General features: G+C 35.5%; 1 protein-coding gene across 2 annotated transcripts in view; it reads left to right on the top strand.

Moving 5' to 3' along the window:
• The window catches only part of LOC106169605 (uncharacterized), a 29,791-nt gene extending 15,655 nt beyond the window's left edge, over positions 1–14,136 (top strand). For both annotated transcript variants that reach the window (XM_087017616.1, XM_087017617.1), the window contains 5 exons: positions 206–307; positions 545–844; positions 1,407–1,458; positions 1,695–2,123; positions 7,644–14,136. In XM_087017616.1, the coding sequence (XP_086873742.1) occupies positions 206–307; positions 545–844; positions 1,407–1,458; positions 1,695–2,123; positions 7,644–7,876 (1,116 nt within the window). In that variant the 3' untranslated portion in view covers positions 7,877–14,136. The remainder of the gene's footprint in view (positions 1–205; positions 308–544; positions 845–1,406; positions 1,459–1,694; positions 2,124–7,643) is intronic.
• The last annotated feature ends 2,431 nt before the right edge of the window (positions 14,137–16,567 follow it).

Consider the following 16,567-nt stretch of genomic DNA (forward strand, 5'->3'; position numbering starts at 1 on the left):
TTATCAGTCTGTCTGTTTGACATCTGGACTACCTTAGTTTTTAAATTTTGATGTGAAAAAGGAAAATTATGATAATTTCAGATAAGACAATAAAATCTTCCATACAGATTGATTTTCAATATTTGGTCATCCACCAGTTAGGCAGACTTTCATAAACAGTTTTCATTAAACAAAATATGTCAAAAGAACACTTGTCTTCCTTTAGAAAAAGTTGGAAAGTGAGCTCAAGCAGATTGAAGAAAAGCATGAAGAAAAGAAAAGAAAATTCATCGAATCCAGTGAAGAATTTCATCGTGATCTGAAAAAGGTATCTTACTTTCAGGTTTATACTATATTGAAGTTTGTTGTTTTGTGAATACCTTTACTGTCTTACCTAAGAAAAAATATTCAGTAGCTTTACTAGCAGAGGACATGTCAGGGGAATCTGTTGGTGATTGGAGGACTGTGCCCACCGTGCAGGGGGCTTAAAACGATCTAGAAGTAGTATGTACACTTTCTTGTGTGAAAAATTTACTAAAAATAATTTGAATCCTTATTTCCTCAGCTGTGTGAAAACAAACCAGTGATTACTGAGGAGCAATTCACTGAGATGATAGAGAAAGCCAAGGTAGACCTCATAGAGAGGCAGAAGCAGATGGCCATTATGCAGCAACAGGAGCGAGAACGCCGTGAGAAAGAAGAGCAGGAACGAAAAGAGCGTGAAGAAGAAGAGAGACTGGAGATGGAGAAGCAGCAGGAGGCAGAGAGGAAGCAGCAAATTACTGAGGATGAACAGCATGCAGGCAAGACTGACAGTGAGACTCCAGGGGAAGAGACTGGGGACACTGACATGCAAAAAGCACAGGTGGGTAGATACCAGGTCCGACAAAACAAATTCATTACTTGCATCAATTTGTTAAGGAAAGAATCATGGTCTGGTGAATCCATTTATTGCTAAATCTACCAATATTACTGTTGCTAGAGCCCTACACTTTTATTGTTACCATGAAAAGTGAAATACTTTTTATGTACAGATACAGATGTGAATGTACATTTAGTTGTCGCCGTGCACTTTTAGTGATAATACGATAAGTGAAAATCAGTTTTACCTTTTGTCTTGGAACTTACACCCTGAGCTTCACAGATAACTTGACACTAACCTCTTCACTAAAGGGAATTTAGGCTTGTACAGTTGTATCTCAGCAGTTTCAGACATTTACAACTGAATAACCTAGCTAGAGTCACCTAAACAGAGCCTCCACCTCAACCTGATAAGTTAACCAAATGAATTATGATTAGTTGGGTGTGTATGTGGAAGGTCAAAACTCCATTTGGGAATGAAAACGGCATAAGCAAAATTAATGTTTTTCATTGAAGTGATCTTGAAAATGGTTTTTAATAGATAATAATGCAGTTACTCCTTTCAGATAAAAGGGGATACACATCCAACACAAAATGGTGCTATGGAGAAAACTTATGGTATGGAATTACTGCATTTTTTACTCTGTTCGGTAAACAATGTATGTGTGTTGTATAAAAAGAAGCATATGTTAAATGAAGATCCCTTAAATGTTAACAAAAGAAAGGGATATTAACTTGATGTTAATTAAACATGTGAATGTATAACATTTTGATGACAAAGACTGCCTGTTGAAATGAAAGCCAGTTGGAAAACTGTCTCCCACCAAGTTTCTACAGTTAGTTTTTTATTCCAGGCCTAGAGAAGATGGAGACAGATGATGGGCCTCCAACTCTTAAGAAGATGGGTGATACTCCACTGGGCAGTCCAAACAACCAGGCTGAGAGCATGGCACAGCTGGAGCGGGTCAAATCTCCTGCAAATGGGGGCTATAAAGAAAGCACAAAATCTCCTGTGAAAGAAGGCTGGAAAGATGAGTACCCAAACCAGAAATCCCCAGGGCGAGACAGGCGGGAGGAGGAACGTTTTCCAGAGGAGAATAGACGTGATTTTGAAGATCTGAAGTCCCCAGCATCCATGGCCAGTACAGTGTCCTACACAGAGGACGATGACTATGAGGATGAAGAAGACGAGGAAGAAGACAGTGGCTGCTTGGGTAAATCAAAGACAGCAGACAAGGAGAAAAAGAAAGAGAAAAAATCCAAGAGTAAAAATAGGAAGAATGGTGAGGATAGTTAATTAAATTTTGATTTATTTTAGCCTTGCCAATTTTAATGATTGAAATAGTTGTCTTTGCACCACTAATTAAGTGCTTAATAGTGGTAGTCAAGTGTTCAATTAAGATGATTAAATAAACACTTAAAGCTTAATATGAAGTGAGATGGATAAATTCAGTTAATGTTGCATCAGAGATTTGAAGGAGGGAAATGCTATTAATTATTCAGCTAGAAATAAAGATGGCAGATTCGTGGCATTGATTCAATGAAATGTGCTTTTATATGTACAGACACAGTGTGTCTGTACATATAGCTGTCAACTGCCTCTGTTGTGGACACCGTGCACATTTTCATGTTATCACACAATAAGTGGAAGACCTGTTGTCTTCAAACTTACAGGGCTGCTGAAGATTGCGAAAATACAGGTCATGTTGTAAAACCAGCCTGATTAGAGCCTTTTTCCAAAAGTCATTTTTGTTTGTATGCAATACAGATAGCATATAAGTGGAAAACCAGTTGACCTTTTGTCCTTCACTTTTAGGAGTGATCAATATTAATAAAGTACAGGTCGAGTCTGAAAGCCAGCTTGATAGGATTACATTTCTTGAAGTTATGCTTTTATGCTTTTTAAAAGTTGTTAAGCATCAAAGTTGACACAAAACCCTATTTTGGTCACTGCCACAATAATGACCATTAAAGGAAAACCATGTTACATATGATTCTCAAACTTACAGAAAAGTTTCACAGGACTACTTTCCTAACTAACAAGAATAATTCTAACATACAGCTCAAATTGGACAACCTATTTGATAGGTTTTTTTGTGTGTGTTTGTGAAATTTTCAGATTTGTCGTTTTGGCATTTTCAGTGTGTTAATATGAACTCCTATGGGCCTTAAACCTTATGCTATTTACTTATTCCTAATATTTGTGTTACTGGTTGTGCATAATTAAAATTTGGTGTTAATTTTGCTGTTAAGCATAATTTATTGTTGCATCTATCATTTATGTTAAATCTGGTCAACACAATTATGCAAAGACACAAGCACTAACAAAAACAACAATAAAAAAACTTTGGGTATATAGAAGGATGATAAGGATAGCATAGGCTGAACACAAAAGTAATGAGGAAGTACTAAATAATCTTAAAATAAAAAGATAATTGTTGAACACCATCAAGAAAACAAAAATTACTTTTTTGGTAGTTTCATAATAAAAGATAATTTGCAGCAGTTGTTATTAAAAGGAAAGTTAAATTGAAAACAACGAAAGGACGACCATGAACAACATGGATAGACAACATTTAAAAATCGACCATTCAAAAATATAGTGAAAACATGCAAGTGGCACGAGATCCAGTGGCATGGCGATCCATGGCAGCCAGCCTGCTGAGAATGGATGTCACCCAATGATGATTATTGCATCAAAATTGATAAAATAACCTATTTTGTACATCTTTTTTTTTTCTATTTGTCTGTACATTTGACAGCTTTGCTGCCTTGTGGTTTTAATGAGGTTGATTTTGATTAATAATTAGTACTGAAAAGTAAGAGAAAATGAATATGAGAGATAGAGATGATAAATAGAAGAGGGACCATTATTTCTCTCTATCATGTTGTGCCGCAGCATATCTCTCTACGTCTCTGCTTCCTTAAAAGGTTACCAGGCCTTTACGTGTAGTAACAAATTCACTTGATTTTTCACCCAGCTTTTTGTATGTTGCCAGCAATATCTCAGAATTTCAACCATTCTGTTTATATTTGAAATATCTTCCATTTTTAAAACTGTCCAGAACAATATATACATATATAGTTCAAGAATTTCTGGTTGCCCTTGCTCAGCCATCTATCAGATAATCTTTTTTCAAGGTAATTGCAACTAGTCATTACTTCAGTATTTGTGAACATGTAATGTACTGTAGCTATGTGAATGGGCCTGTTCAGAACCAGTTGATCTGCGGACAATGGATCAAAAATGGTGTGGCCCACTTGAAAGAATGCAGAGATTTAATTGCTCTGCCCCTACAAAGACAGGAGCGCCATTATTGATCTCTGGACTAGTTTGTCCAAGGATCAACTGGTTCTGAACAAGCCTTATGGTCACTTACTCTGAGAAACCCATAACCTCAGTTTACATAATTGCACTGTGTCAGCTCTAGAGGCTAACTTGGCTGTACTGTTCACATTCAGTTTTTTGTTCATTTACAGATTCATTTTTAACAACCTATAGAATGCTTGATACATTCTACTGGTGTGGTCTATATATGAGATGGTGCATTTATTTTTCTTTACTCATTTGAAATGAATTTATAAATTTGCTGTGAAGATGTATTTTTTTATTACATTGGACATCCCTTTAGCTCTTTATCATTTGGGTGTTGTTGTATACCTAAGCACAGACAGTGTGCAAGTGGCTGAGAGCCTAGTAACTGTTAACATTCCTTACTTAATGTAAAACAATCTGGGTGTCTGTTAGCTAGACAGCCCAATAGAATTGTTGATGTTTATACCCTGTTCACACTATGACCATTTATCTAAATAACAAATCATTTCGCGATTCAGATAATTGTGTGACTGCATGGGGATCTCTGTTAACCAGTTTCTTAAAATCCTGCTAGCCGGCTAGATTTCTGATAGTGATTCAAGTAACTTACTGGAACGCAAACCTGGTTAGGACTTACTGCTCATCTGTGCAAAAATGCACTGGTATCTATGGGCACTTGTTTATTTCCTTAATAAATGCACTAAAAGCATTTGGAGGTCACCACTCACTACAACAAGGTGGAAATGTAAATTTATGTTGCTATTTGAGTTCCCAGAATATCTGGAATGTCTTTTGAGTTGCACTTGCTATAACAAATAAAAACAACAGCAAAAAGCAGAGTTCCAATGGTAGAGCTGTTAATGGTGCCACATTTTTGTATGATTGAAGTTTTCCTGTGTGGTGCATGCATGATTGTTCTTAACAAAGAAATCCACTTGGATTTTTTTTTTCAACGTTGGATTCAATTAATTTTGCCATGTGTACACAGGGAAGCAAATTAGCTTTTTTACCAGAAATAAGAATTTGAAAAATCTGGATTTTTCCAGATGGCAGTGTGAACAGGGTATATAGAGGGGACAGCACTTAGGAGGAAAATACATTTTTTAAACAGAGATTCCTTTTAGATTCCCTTCTCTGTCAGATAGCTGAGCTATCCTAATGGTGCACATTCAGTGCAATGTCTTATTATTTTTTTTCACACATTGGTATTTTCATGATATGATTTTAACTCTCATGAGCCTGAAGCACAGAATTAAAAATTGGTGGTGTTGATCCTTTTAAGTACTGTGCTTTGAAAAAACATTTTGTTCACTCCCCATATTAATACCATAAAAGGAAAACTGCATTACTTAATATTTTCAAGCTTACAAGACAGAATCTTAGGATCAAAACACAGCTTGAGTATGGACCCATTCAGAACAGATGATCTGCAGACTAACTGGTCTGCTGATTAAATATGACCGACCCCACTTGAAAGCAATGCCCCTTGTTCCCTAATGCTGCCTTCCACACACCCCAGGCCTGTAGGGGCACAGCAATTAAATGCATTAAATCTCAGCTCTGAGTTTTAATTACTAGGCCCCTGCAGGGCCAGCCATGTGGTAGGTAGGGAGACCATTTACTCTCAAGTGGTGTTGGCCATATTTGATCCGTGGACCAGTTAGTCTGCAGATCATCTGTTAAATGATGCCTGGTTGGGAATTTCAACCTGTATCCATCAAACAATATATGCATTTTGTATTGGTGGTTTGTCAGAATGCAATAAGAAACTGTAGACATTAAGAAACATATTTAGTTCTCTTGGGGGGTCCATGCTTGTTGTCAAATTGAAAATTTGCTGAATTTCTATGTAAGAATATTTTGAAACTATACCCATCCCACTTGTCTAGGTGTCTTTGAACCTGTTCCCTTTTTTATTTCTGTGTATATGCCATCCTCAGTACCTGGTGTCTTATTATTATTATTATTATTATTATTATTATTATTATTATTATTATTTCTTTGTACATTTAATTTCATTTTTGCAGGGGTATGATATCCCCTGGTGTGGATTGGGTTTTATGCAAGATACAAAATGTTCTTTTTTAATACTGAGACCTTTAAAGAAATAACTTGTATCGCACAGTGCTTTCAAACAAAAGACAACCACATTTCTACAACGTCACCCTAATTGTTATACATGTTACAGCTTCAGGCACTTCACACTATTGGTGTGGACGTCTGTTCTATGTTGCAGAATTAGAAATGGAACAGGAATTTCTGAAAAAATTTAAAATATTGGAACAAATACTATATGAAACTGAATTTGATCAAAATATTGATGCTTTGCCTTCAGTGTTCTGAATCAGTTACCCCTCATCCACTCATTGAAAACATTCCAAAATTGTTGAATAGATTTTGTCCTGTCAGTTATTCCTTGTCACTAGATGTCATTAAAAATTAGTATCATTTTCTTTAACTTTTGAAAGTTATACAAGTCAGACGTAACCCATGCTTATAAGTTAAAAAATATTTTAGAAATTTCATCTCCTGCGTAATTTCTCTTTTTATTATTTTTTTATATATATATATTTTATTCCTCATAATTTGTTACTGTCTTTTATATTATGATACTTATTATTTGACAGCAATTTGCATTGTTTATGAACTTTTCTCTTGGTCCAGGCATTGCAGGTCTTAGATTGTGGACTGCTAATTAAGTAAGAACTCTAGCTGTCTGTTGTATCAGTGTTGTGGATTAGTAGAACTAGATTGATGTGGTATATGGGTGTCCTGTGTTTAGGGGTAGAGAGAAATTAGTTTTTGATTTAACAGGATGTCTCCTCTTATTTAACGTTGTATGAAATTGGGGCTATGTATGTATACTGTAATTTGTAGCATTATTTAAGTGTAGTTGATTCCATATGCTCAAAGAAAGAGAAGTAGTTTAAATAGGAGAATGCATGAAAAGAACTTGTGAAATGAAATGATTAAATATTAGTTTTCTCTGCCACAAATAACTGGTAGGAGCTAACCATTTGAACATTTTGAACCTATAACAAATAACTTCTCTTCAGAATAAAACACTGTTGTCATGGTAACCATGCATGTGCAAAGACAACCTGATGCTGCAGTAATCAAGATACATGTTACTGTAATACCATCATATTAGTATTATAATTGTACAGAGTATTCTATTCTTCTTTATGTTGTAGAGCAGTTACCATTCCAGGGTAAATAAAGTCTGTATTTATGTATTTCTTATGAATTGTTAGTTAATATATGTTGTCCATGTGAAGGTAGAAAAAAAGCTTATGGTAGTTGTCCTAAAATTTCAAACAGCAAATAAATGTTCAAATTTTCTTACCACCCAGCCATTCACCATGTATCAGTTTTTGGTGTTTGAAATTTTAGAGCAATTTCCCCAATGAGTGAAAATTTTGAGAACAAAAATTGAGACTGTTTGAAATTTTAGACCACTAACCAAGCTGTCTTTCTGCACTTCCAGATGGCGACGTTCCGCGACCCCATATTTGTGAGGTTTGCACCAAGGCATTCAAGCATCGCCACCATCTCATTGAGCATACTCGCTTGCACACAGGCGAAAAACCATACCGCTGTAACCGCTGCGGTAAGAGATTCAGTCATAGTGGATCCTATTCACAACATATGAAACATCGCTTTAAATACTGCAAAACCAAAGGGGGTGCTGGTAAAGAGGAAGAAGATGATAGTGAATAGTAAGCAAAGAGACAAGTCCAACAGCCATGACATAATATGCAGGACTTCCATCTGTTTACAGTACTTACCCGTCTTGCTCATCATTTCAATTTCTTGGTGGCTGATTATGTCCCAGAAGCAACATGACCTTCACATGATCACACACAATGTTCCAGTGTCACAGGGTTCACAGTTGGCAAGAGATGTCTCCAACCAGGCAAATGGAGACTAAGGATTGCAATGTGATTAAGTACAAAATAGAAAAAAACTACAAATCTGCAACATTGGGGAATTTCTTTTACTTACAGACTGTCAATTATCAATTCCAAACTCAAGAATACCTTAATAATACTTTTAAAGACATGTTTGTTTGCATAAGCCGAGTGAATATTTCCCCTGTATTATCAAAAATGAAAAAAAAAAATGCAATTTGAATTTGAGAACTTGGCTGGCCCTTCAAATGCTTAATGCATGGTGGAAGTTGTTTATAAGCTGTAAATTTTGGCCAATTTGGGATGATTTCATGCTTGAGTATATATTTAAAGATGTTACTTATATTCAAGAGTTTTAAGTATTTTTCGAGCTAAAATTCGCCAAGTAGAGTAATTTACAAGCCCCCCTCACCCCCATGCTGTAATATATTAGAAATCTCGCACTGGCAGAAGAATCTCAGTGTTGTCATCTCCACATCTCTAGCCCTGGCATTAACACTGGGAAGGCTTTCATGTAATCTCATTACTATATATGGAAAAATGCCTCGCACTAGTATTAGGCCTCTCGTTTTTAGTAAAAAAAAAAAACTGAACCAAGACAGCTGCAGCTACGTGTCTTAACAAGAGTAAGTCTTCATCTGTGAACAGGTGGATTGAAGAATAGGGCTGGCTGATCTGGCTCAGCACAGTAGGAAAAGTGAACTTCCACATTCATTTGCTTGAGTATATTTCATTTAAAATTTATTGTTCTTAACTGGTAGATAGAGAATTCTTGTTGTTTAGGCATGTGGAGCTTTTTCTCCTCCCTCACTCATCAGATCTCATGTGTCAGGGAATGGCATAATTTAGACAATACTTGTTCTTTTTATATACAGACATGGTCTGGATATACTCTAATCTCCAGTCTTTAATGATGTCGTCTGAAGCAAATATATATATATATATATATATATATATATATATAAGGTATTCACCATCCTGTATTCCTCCCAACTCCACAAACCATCTGGTAGTGTTCTATTAATAACTGTCAAGGTCTTTCCCCACCCCCAGTATTTCCCTCTTCTCTTCAAACTATTTGGTAGTGTTTTATTCATAATTAATTGTCAAGATCTCCCCCCTCCTCTTTAAACCTTCTAAGAGTGTTCTGTTCTCTAGCACATGCATTGCATCAGGTCATGTTTTGAAAGGCAGCTCATGACGTGCAAATGTTTAGCGGTTTAAGATTTTTTTTATATCTGTATACTGACCAGCTTTGCTGCATTGTTATTCCTCTTTTACTATTTATTATTTTTTGCCTAAACTTTTTTAAAGTCAGTCTCATTGTTTATGCATCATTTTATCAGAACAAAGGCATTTAATGTTTCATAAACATAACTTTGTATCAGGCACATGTACTTTTTGTAAGGCAACTGTCTTACATTAGGGCATAATATTTGATATTGCACTGCAAACATGCTGTCACCAGCAACACTAGACCCATAAAGGGTTCCCAGAGTCAGTGGTGGATGTCAGGTGTGATAGGTGAAGGGCACTATAGTCACAAACTAGACAGACAAGTTGTGCTGGAAGTAGAAGTGTTTATCATAATGCATTCATATTATGTTAATTAAGTTTGCACAACCCTGTCACATGCAGTCACTTAACCTATACCAAACAGTGTGTCTCTCACCATGAATTGAGCAGAAATTTAGTACCTTTAAAGGTTGAAGCATTCCAAGCCAGGATTTAATGGATTTGGCCAGGGTAAACAGCATTTTTTTCCTGACTTACCCACCTTTTTCACATTTGCCATAACTCTGTAAGTTTAGGAAAAAGCAAAAGATCAAAACCAGAATGAAAGCATAGGTTTTCTAGATACACTATTCATTCCATAACTCGACTTCCAGATATTGCTAGCCTTTTATGCTGGATATGACACAAGAACCCATGTTATTTTCAATCTGTGTCAAGATGGCTGACCACCAAGGTTGGACAGGGGGGGGATTTTTTTTTTTTTTTTTTTTTTTTTTTTTTTTTTTTTGCCATATTGATTAAGACCATCTATATGTTTTAAAAGTTATAATTGTCGACATATAAGTTCAACAAGAAGCAATGCATGCACTCTTAATTTTTTCAAAATACTGACTTGGATTGCTTTAAACTGTATAGATATGCTCTTTTTTTATGTACAGACAGATGTGGCTGTACAAAGCTGTCACATGCATCTGTTGTTGCTGTCGTCATCGTCCTTGCTGTGCACTTTCACTGTTATAGCGATAAGTGGTATACCATTTGACTTTTTGTCTTCAAACTTCCAGAACTAATGAATATTCACAAAATACAGGTCAAGTTTGAAAATCAGCTTGAGTGGACAATTTTTCCAAAGTTGTACTGTTTTATTCCAACATATTTATCCACTGTTATACAATAAAATGAAAACCATGTTCTATTTTTCTCTAAAACTTGCAGGACAGTAGACTTATTCAGAGGACTAATATACAGGTCAAGTTCCAAAACTATCTTGATTGGTTTAGTTTTGAGAAGTTATGCTGTTTTTTTTTTTTTTTTTTTTTTTTTTTTTTTTTTTTTTTTTTAATATGGATTTTCCTCAGAGACGGTTCTTAGGTATGTTAACAGTTTCATTATTGATATAATTAAAAATTGATTATGTAAAAAAGTTGGTAATTCTGTTATTGTGTAGTGTATAATAATGTGTCAACAATGGAAAAATGCCATTTAGCATAATATAATGTTGCTTTTAAATTGACAAAAAATATTCAATTTTCCTGCTTTCTGTCTGTACATTTGACAGCTTTGCTGCTTTGTTTCCCAAAGTGGTTGCAATTACTGTTTACACGTAGTTTAATTTGAGTTAACTGTAAATCTTGCTGATAAAGGTGGTATATCCCTGCATGTGGTATCAGAGACACTAAGAAATGATTGCACAGCATTATTTTTTACTTAAAGGCTAAATAGCATAAGTCAAATAGGATGTTTTGGTCATTGAATCTTCACCTTTCACTTGACCAAGGTTCATAGGTTGTAGACCAAAATGTCATGCTTGACTCGTGTTATTTAGTCTCTAAGTAAAGTATAATTCTCATTTATCATCCTATTTAGAGACCATGAAAAGCCTTTTGTAGTACACTAAGAACTGCTTTGCTTATTGTACATTTCCTTTTGTATTGAAAAGCAATATTGACTCTGTTAATTGCTTGCCATTATTCAATACCGCATGTTACTGTTAAGTACATTTTTTCTGCAGAGTCTGTAGGGAACGGCACCATTGTTAAAAAAATGAACCAATTTATAGCCCTTTTAGGGCATGTATCTGCAATATAAGCAATAGGCAATTTCTTTCTTGTTGAATGATATATACTTTTTTATGTAGGCAAATTTAGCCATGATATGGAAGTTGAAAGAAGTCCATGGCACTCAGAGGCCAAATAGAGCAACACTTTTCCCAAGATGGAAACATTAAATCCGAGCCTGTTTAGAGGAAACCTTTGATTATATCCTCCACCAACAGGTGAAGGGAATATGGCCAATGAAGTCTGTCAATCTAGTTTTATAAGTTATCAGCTGTTCTCACATAAAAATGTTTCTAGATATCATGGAGTGTAAAATGATACTAAATTTTTGGATGCATTGTTGTTCCCAATCACACCAAGTGGTGGCAGCATCGAGTCCTGTTGATGTCAAAGGAAAAACATGAAAACATGGAGAGACCCAATGAATTGCACTTATATGACAAAAATTAGCTGGCAATTACTGGATGTCTTTGTGCACCCTCTGTTGAATGTTTGATATTAAGTTTAGCAGGTAAATGTGATGGGAAAAGCAAGTTAAAACAAGTGTTTTGTGGCAGGCTTTGTTTTCTCCTCCATCCAATTTTTTTTATCTTTTGTTAAGCAGGGAGAGAAAGAGTAAAGATGTGAAGTGCAAGATAAAAACATTGTTGTGGCCCTTGGCTGCAAAGGGCAGTTACTGACCTAAACAAATGGGTGGTTTGTAAGCATCAAATGATGTGTGCACCTTAAAAAAAAAAAGACTTTTTGTGCTTATATTACTCGTTTGTTCAGAGCAAGACATTAATTTAAGATTTATTTTCAACTTTTTCTCACCATTGTTGAAGGAGCAAGATTAAATTTGGGTATCATTGAGTTAGTTATGACAAATAAGATTGTCTTTCGTTAAAAGGTTGGTTTGATAAATGTTTAGAGGGGATCCTTGCTGAGACTGGTATGCTCTTTTTGAAATAAATATACATGCTTTTTTGTGGAGGTACGTGTTTGCACTTTATGAGTGCCTTCAGGTAAATACAGAATACAGGCATAGATAAAAACTATTTGATATATGCACCAAAGAGAATCAGAAAAGTTGCCATACATTTATATTTTTCTCATAAAATAATAACTATTTTTACTACTTAGGTCTTATTTTGTCTAAGATGTTTCTTATGGTAGTTGCTTAAGTAGTTATATTTATTATGCATAATATTAAATCCCATTGATGACAAAAAAATGAAGGTGCTGCACAGAAATATATTTGTCATATTTATAATAAGATTTAGCAGACATTTATCTGAAAAATAACAGGTCACCTTTTGAATAGAGCCATGCACCACTGATGTGAATACGATTTCATGATGGTGATGATATTGACTTTTATAAAAGCAGCTGTATTTGCTTTAAAGATTATTAAGTATCTGGATGTAATTTGCAATTTGTAAGTTACTGCCATGTAATATTCCAAAACACAAAACACAAAACATTATTTTTGTCTGTCTCTGCTTGTTTTTGCCTCAGCATATTGTATGGTCAATCCGGGAGAACTTTGGATTGGCGAATAATCTGCTTTACCAACATCAACTTTAAATACATCCTTACTACATAGTCACCTAGACTGTAAGCTATTTTAGTTCCAATTTTGATGAATTTTTACCAGTCACCAGTGATAATTTTTTTTTTTTTTTTTAATTATGTTGTTTCTGTTGAATTCAAAATTCTACTGTATATAATTGTTCTCCTGTCTTCAGGAGTTGTCTGCAACATTTACGATACTCTGTATCTTTGAATGCATGATATTTTGATACTTAAATCATGGCAAGTGTATTTTATTAATGCAAAGCTCTGTTTTTAAAATAGAGCAGTGTGATACTTTGTTCATTAAGCAAAACCATTTGTTAAATGACAGTCTTTACACTGGACAAACCCCTACCCTGTGTTTTCTCACAGTGTATATATGAGTATCTGTGCAAGGTGATGGGGATTTTTGCAATTGAAATATGCAATTTGAACTTTCATAAATGTTTTAATAATGTTAGGTCCCCTGCAGTGTGCATATATGATGTCAACTTTGATTCAATCCCATTTTCTTGTGTGTGCATTTATCCCCCTCTCCTGAGGTCGTCACGTGCTGCACTCCCCAGGGAAATGTGAAATTTGCATCAATGTCCATTTTGCTGATTTGTGTCAGTTTAATGGTGCAAAAAGTGGGAACAACCCCCTTTAGCTGGTGCTAATGGTGTTCTTGACAAAAGCAGTTGTAAAGAAACTGCACATGCACACAAAGAAAAATTTGGTTTTGATACAACTTTATATGACTGATTAAGGGTTGTTGAATACATATCATGTTTAAATAAGAAACAGTTGTTACACTTGGCTTTTTAAGACTGAAATGTGCAATATGTTTAGGAGTGTAGAAGAATGTCCTGTGGAAGAGCAGGACTGGCCATCAGTTCCATCTATTTTACTGTGAAGTATTTGGCTTATTTTATCATCAGACAAGCCCCACTTACCAGACCAGTTGTGTACCACATTTTCACAACAACGTGGTAGTCATGTGGTCCGGGCCTTGTGGCCCAGGCCATGTGGTTCAGGCAACAGGGTGTTGACTGGGACTTGTGACAGCCAGCTCTCTATGTCCAGCAACATCTCTTAGTGAAGGAACACATTATACATTCAGCCTTTTGTTTCAACTCAATGGATTGTTACTGTGTGTTTGAGTATATTATGAGTATATTATTGCATTTCTTTATATACAATTGAACATTTTTGGAAATATATAATTATTGTTCAATTTGGACCGTTTTGTTTTGTTTTTGTATTTGTGTCTGGGACTGGCTAGGTTGCTTAAGCCCCCTTTTCACTGGACGGCGTCCTTTCTGCGTCCCTGCTGCGTTCAAAAAAAATGGATCGTTTCATGAATTTTAGGGGAAAAACAATCGGAGGCTGATATGAAACCACTGTCGCCCTTAGCATTCCTGTCTAGTGAAAAATACCTCAGCACGGCCCCGTTTGAGAGTGAAAAAAAATATTGTTCTACGTGCCGAACGCTGGACGATCCTTCAGTTTTCATTCTGCAACCAAAGCGATGCTTGTGCCTCCTTTCTACGATCGCGGCGATGCTTGTGCGTCCTCTCTGCGACCACGGCGATGCTTGTGCATCCTTTCTGCGTCCATTGAGCGACCATCCTCCATCGCGTTCTCTCTGCGATTGTTTTGAACGTGCTCAAAACTTCGCGGCGTCCATGGCGTCCTCGGCGATGCTTAAACGTTCTTTGTGCGACCTTGGCAATCACTGTGCGTTCTTTGAGCGTCCGACGGCATCCTGGCCAGTTTCATGGTCGCACAAAGGACGCAGAAAGGACGCCGTCCCGTGTAAAGGGGGTTTTAGTAGTACTCACTCGCGCACTTCTGTCTTTCTTATGGTAGTAAAGGTCACAGAGAGTAGGCGTCATTTTGACTGCTCCTATTGGCTGGCCAACTCACCATATTGAGAAGAAAAAAGTTCTAGCCTAAATGTTCAAATCATGACATTCGCAAGGAATATGAAATTAACAGACCCAAAAGTAATTAGTTTGTGACATTTGGAATTCATAACACTCCCAATATTCAACACTTGCAGAAATGAAATAGAATGTTCACTTCTAAACGTATTTTCCAATCAGACTTTACGGACATAAAATAAAGACGACATGCCAAGTAATATACCAAATTAATCCCTCGATCGACAAAAAGTAATTTTAAAACTGAACCTTTAAAACTTCAAATTTCTGTTCGGAAATTGACCTATTTATCTGCCCCTCAAGTTTGTAAAAGTATGCTTAATGACGTATTACTGCGCGTGCATTGCATAACTATCACTCTCACTTCCATATAAGTACAGGTATGTAGTTGCGCGCAAAACTGCATACTTCATCAAACGATAGTTACTGTTGAGGGATATATTCGTTGTAGCACAGAAAGAGCACAAATTATCCGTCCAAATAACATTTTTCGGGAAATGAGAAACGATGTCCTTTGGTATTTCTCAAAGTTATACGACTGTTTCACAATCAGGGGTACAAAATAGGGGTCACATTGAGAGAAAAATGAACTCTGATGCATTTGTTTAATTTTGTGACAGATAAAGAGAATAACATCTTAACTATGACATCCAACATTTTTAGAACACAAGATTAATTATTTTTTGTGTTACGTTCAAATTAACAGAACGCCTCTTAGGCTATGATTTGGGGGTACGGACACTACACATTCAAGTAACTGATGCTTTTGTAACTGAAATATCATATTGTTTACCAGTTATTTTTGCCAACATTCTAAAAATATCAAAATAAAGATATAACAACAGTACTTTAACCAAAAGGATACAAGTACATGTATTAATCAAAATGTTTTTTGGATAAACACCACAGCATGTTTTTCAGTGAATGCTGGCGCTTGGTTGTGTGTCATTCAGTTTTACTTTCATTCGCCAGACTTTAATTTAAACTTTTTCTTTCTGTTGCTTGGTCTTTTTTAATTAATTTATTTATTGATTGATTTATTTATTGATTTATTTATTTTTGTTTCAGTCTTGATTCTTGTTTTTCGAGTCTTTTCTTCTTTTTCAGCTCTCGTTAATTTGCACCTCTTGCTCTGCTGTTTTCAGGATTGTTGGGTTTCTGCTTCTCCTTGACTCTCTGTCAGTATGCCCTAATTTCTTTTCTCTTATTTAGTCTTTCTTGCTGGGCCAGCCTTGGATGATTCTTCAGTTTTATGCTTCTCTGCTTTGTGCATTCAACATCTGCCTTACGTGCTTCAGCATGACTATTAGCTCTTTGACGTTTTTTTTTAATTATTTTTGCTGACAGTAAAAATTTCATGTTTCCCTTTTCTTTTCCTATTTGTCATCCATGTTTGATACTTCATCCACTGAGAGTATTATAAATATACCTCTGTTAATTATGCATGTATTGTAGTGTCCGTACAATTTATTATTTTGCAATTAGCTATATTTGGCAATATATTGGAAGCAATATTGTTCATTTTGAATGCAAAGAGTAGCATCTTCACTGATAATATTTTTTTTGCAAAATGTCTTGCCTGACTCTTATTAACTAGTTTCACTTTATCGAATATACATTTATATATAATGTTTTTTCTAAACATCATAGGACATGAATGCATTTTATACAATCTAGAACAATATTTTGTACCATATTTTGATGTTTTATCATCATTAATAAGTAGCC

The sequence above is a fragment of the Lingula anatina genome, chromosome 7 (genome assembly GCF_051362555.1).
Source record: "Lingula anatina isolate TDL-2025a chromosome 7, LinAna3.0, whole genome shotgun sequence".
NCBI classification, from domain to species: domain Eukaryota; kingdom Metazoa; phylum Brachiopoda; class Lingulata; order Lingulida; family Lingulidae; genus Lingula; species Lingula anatina.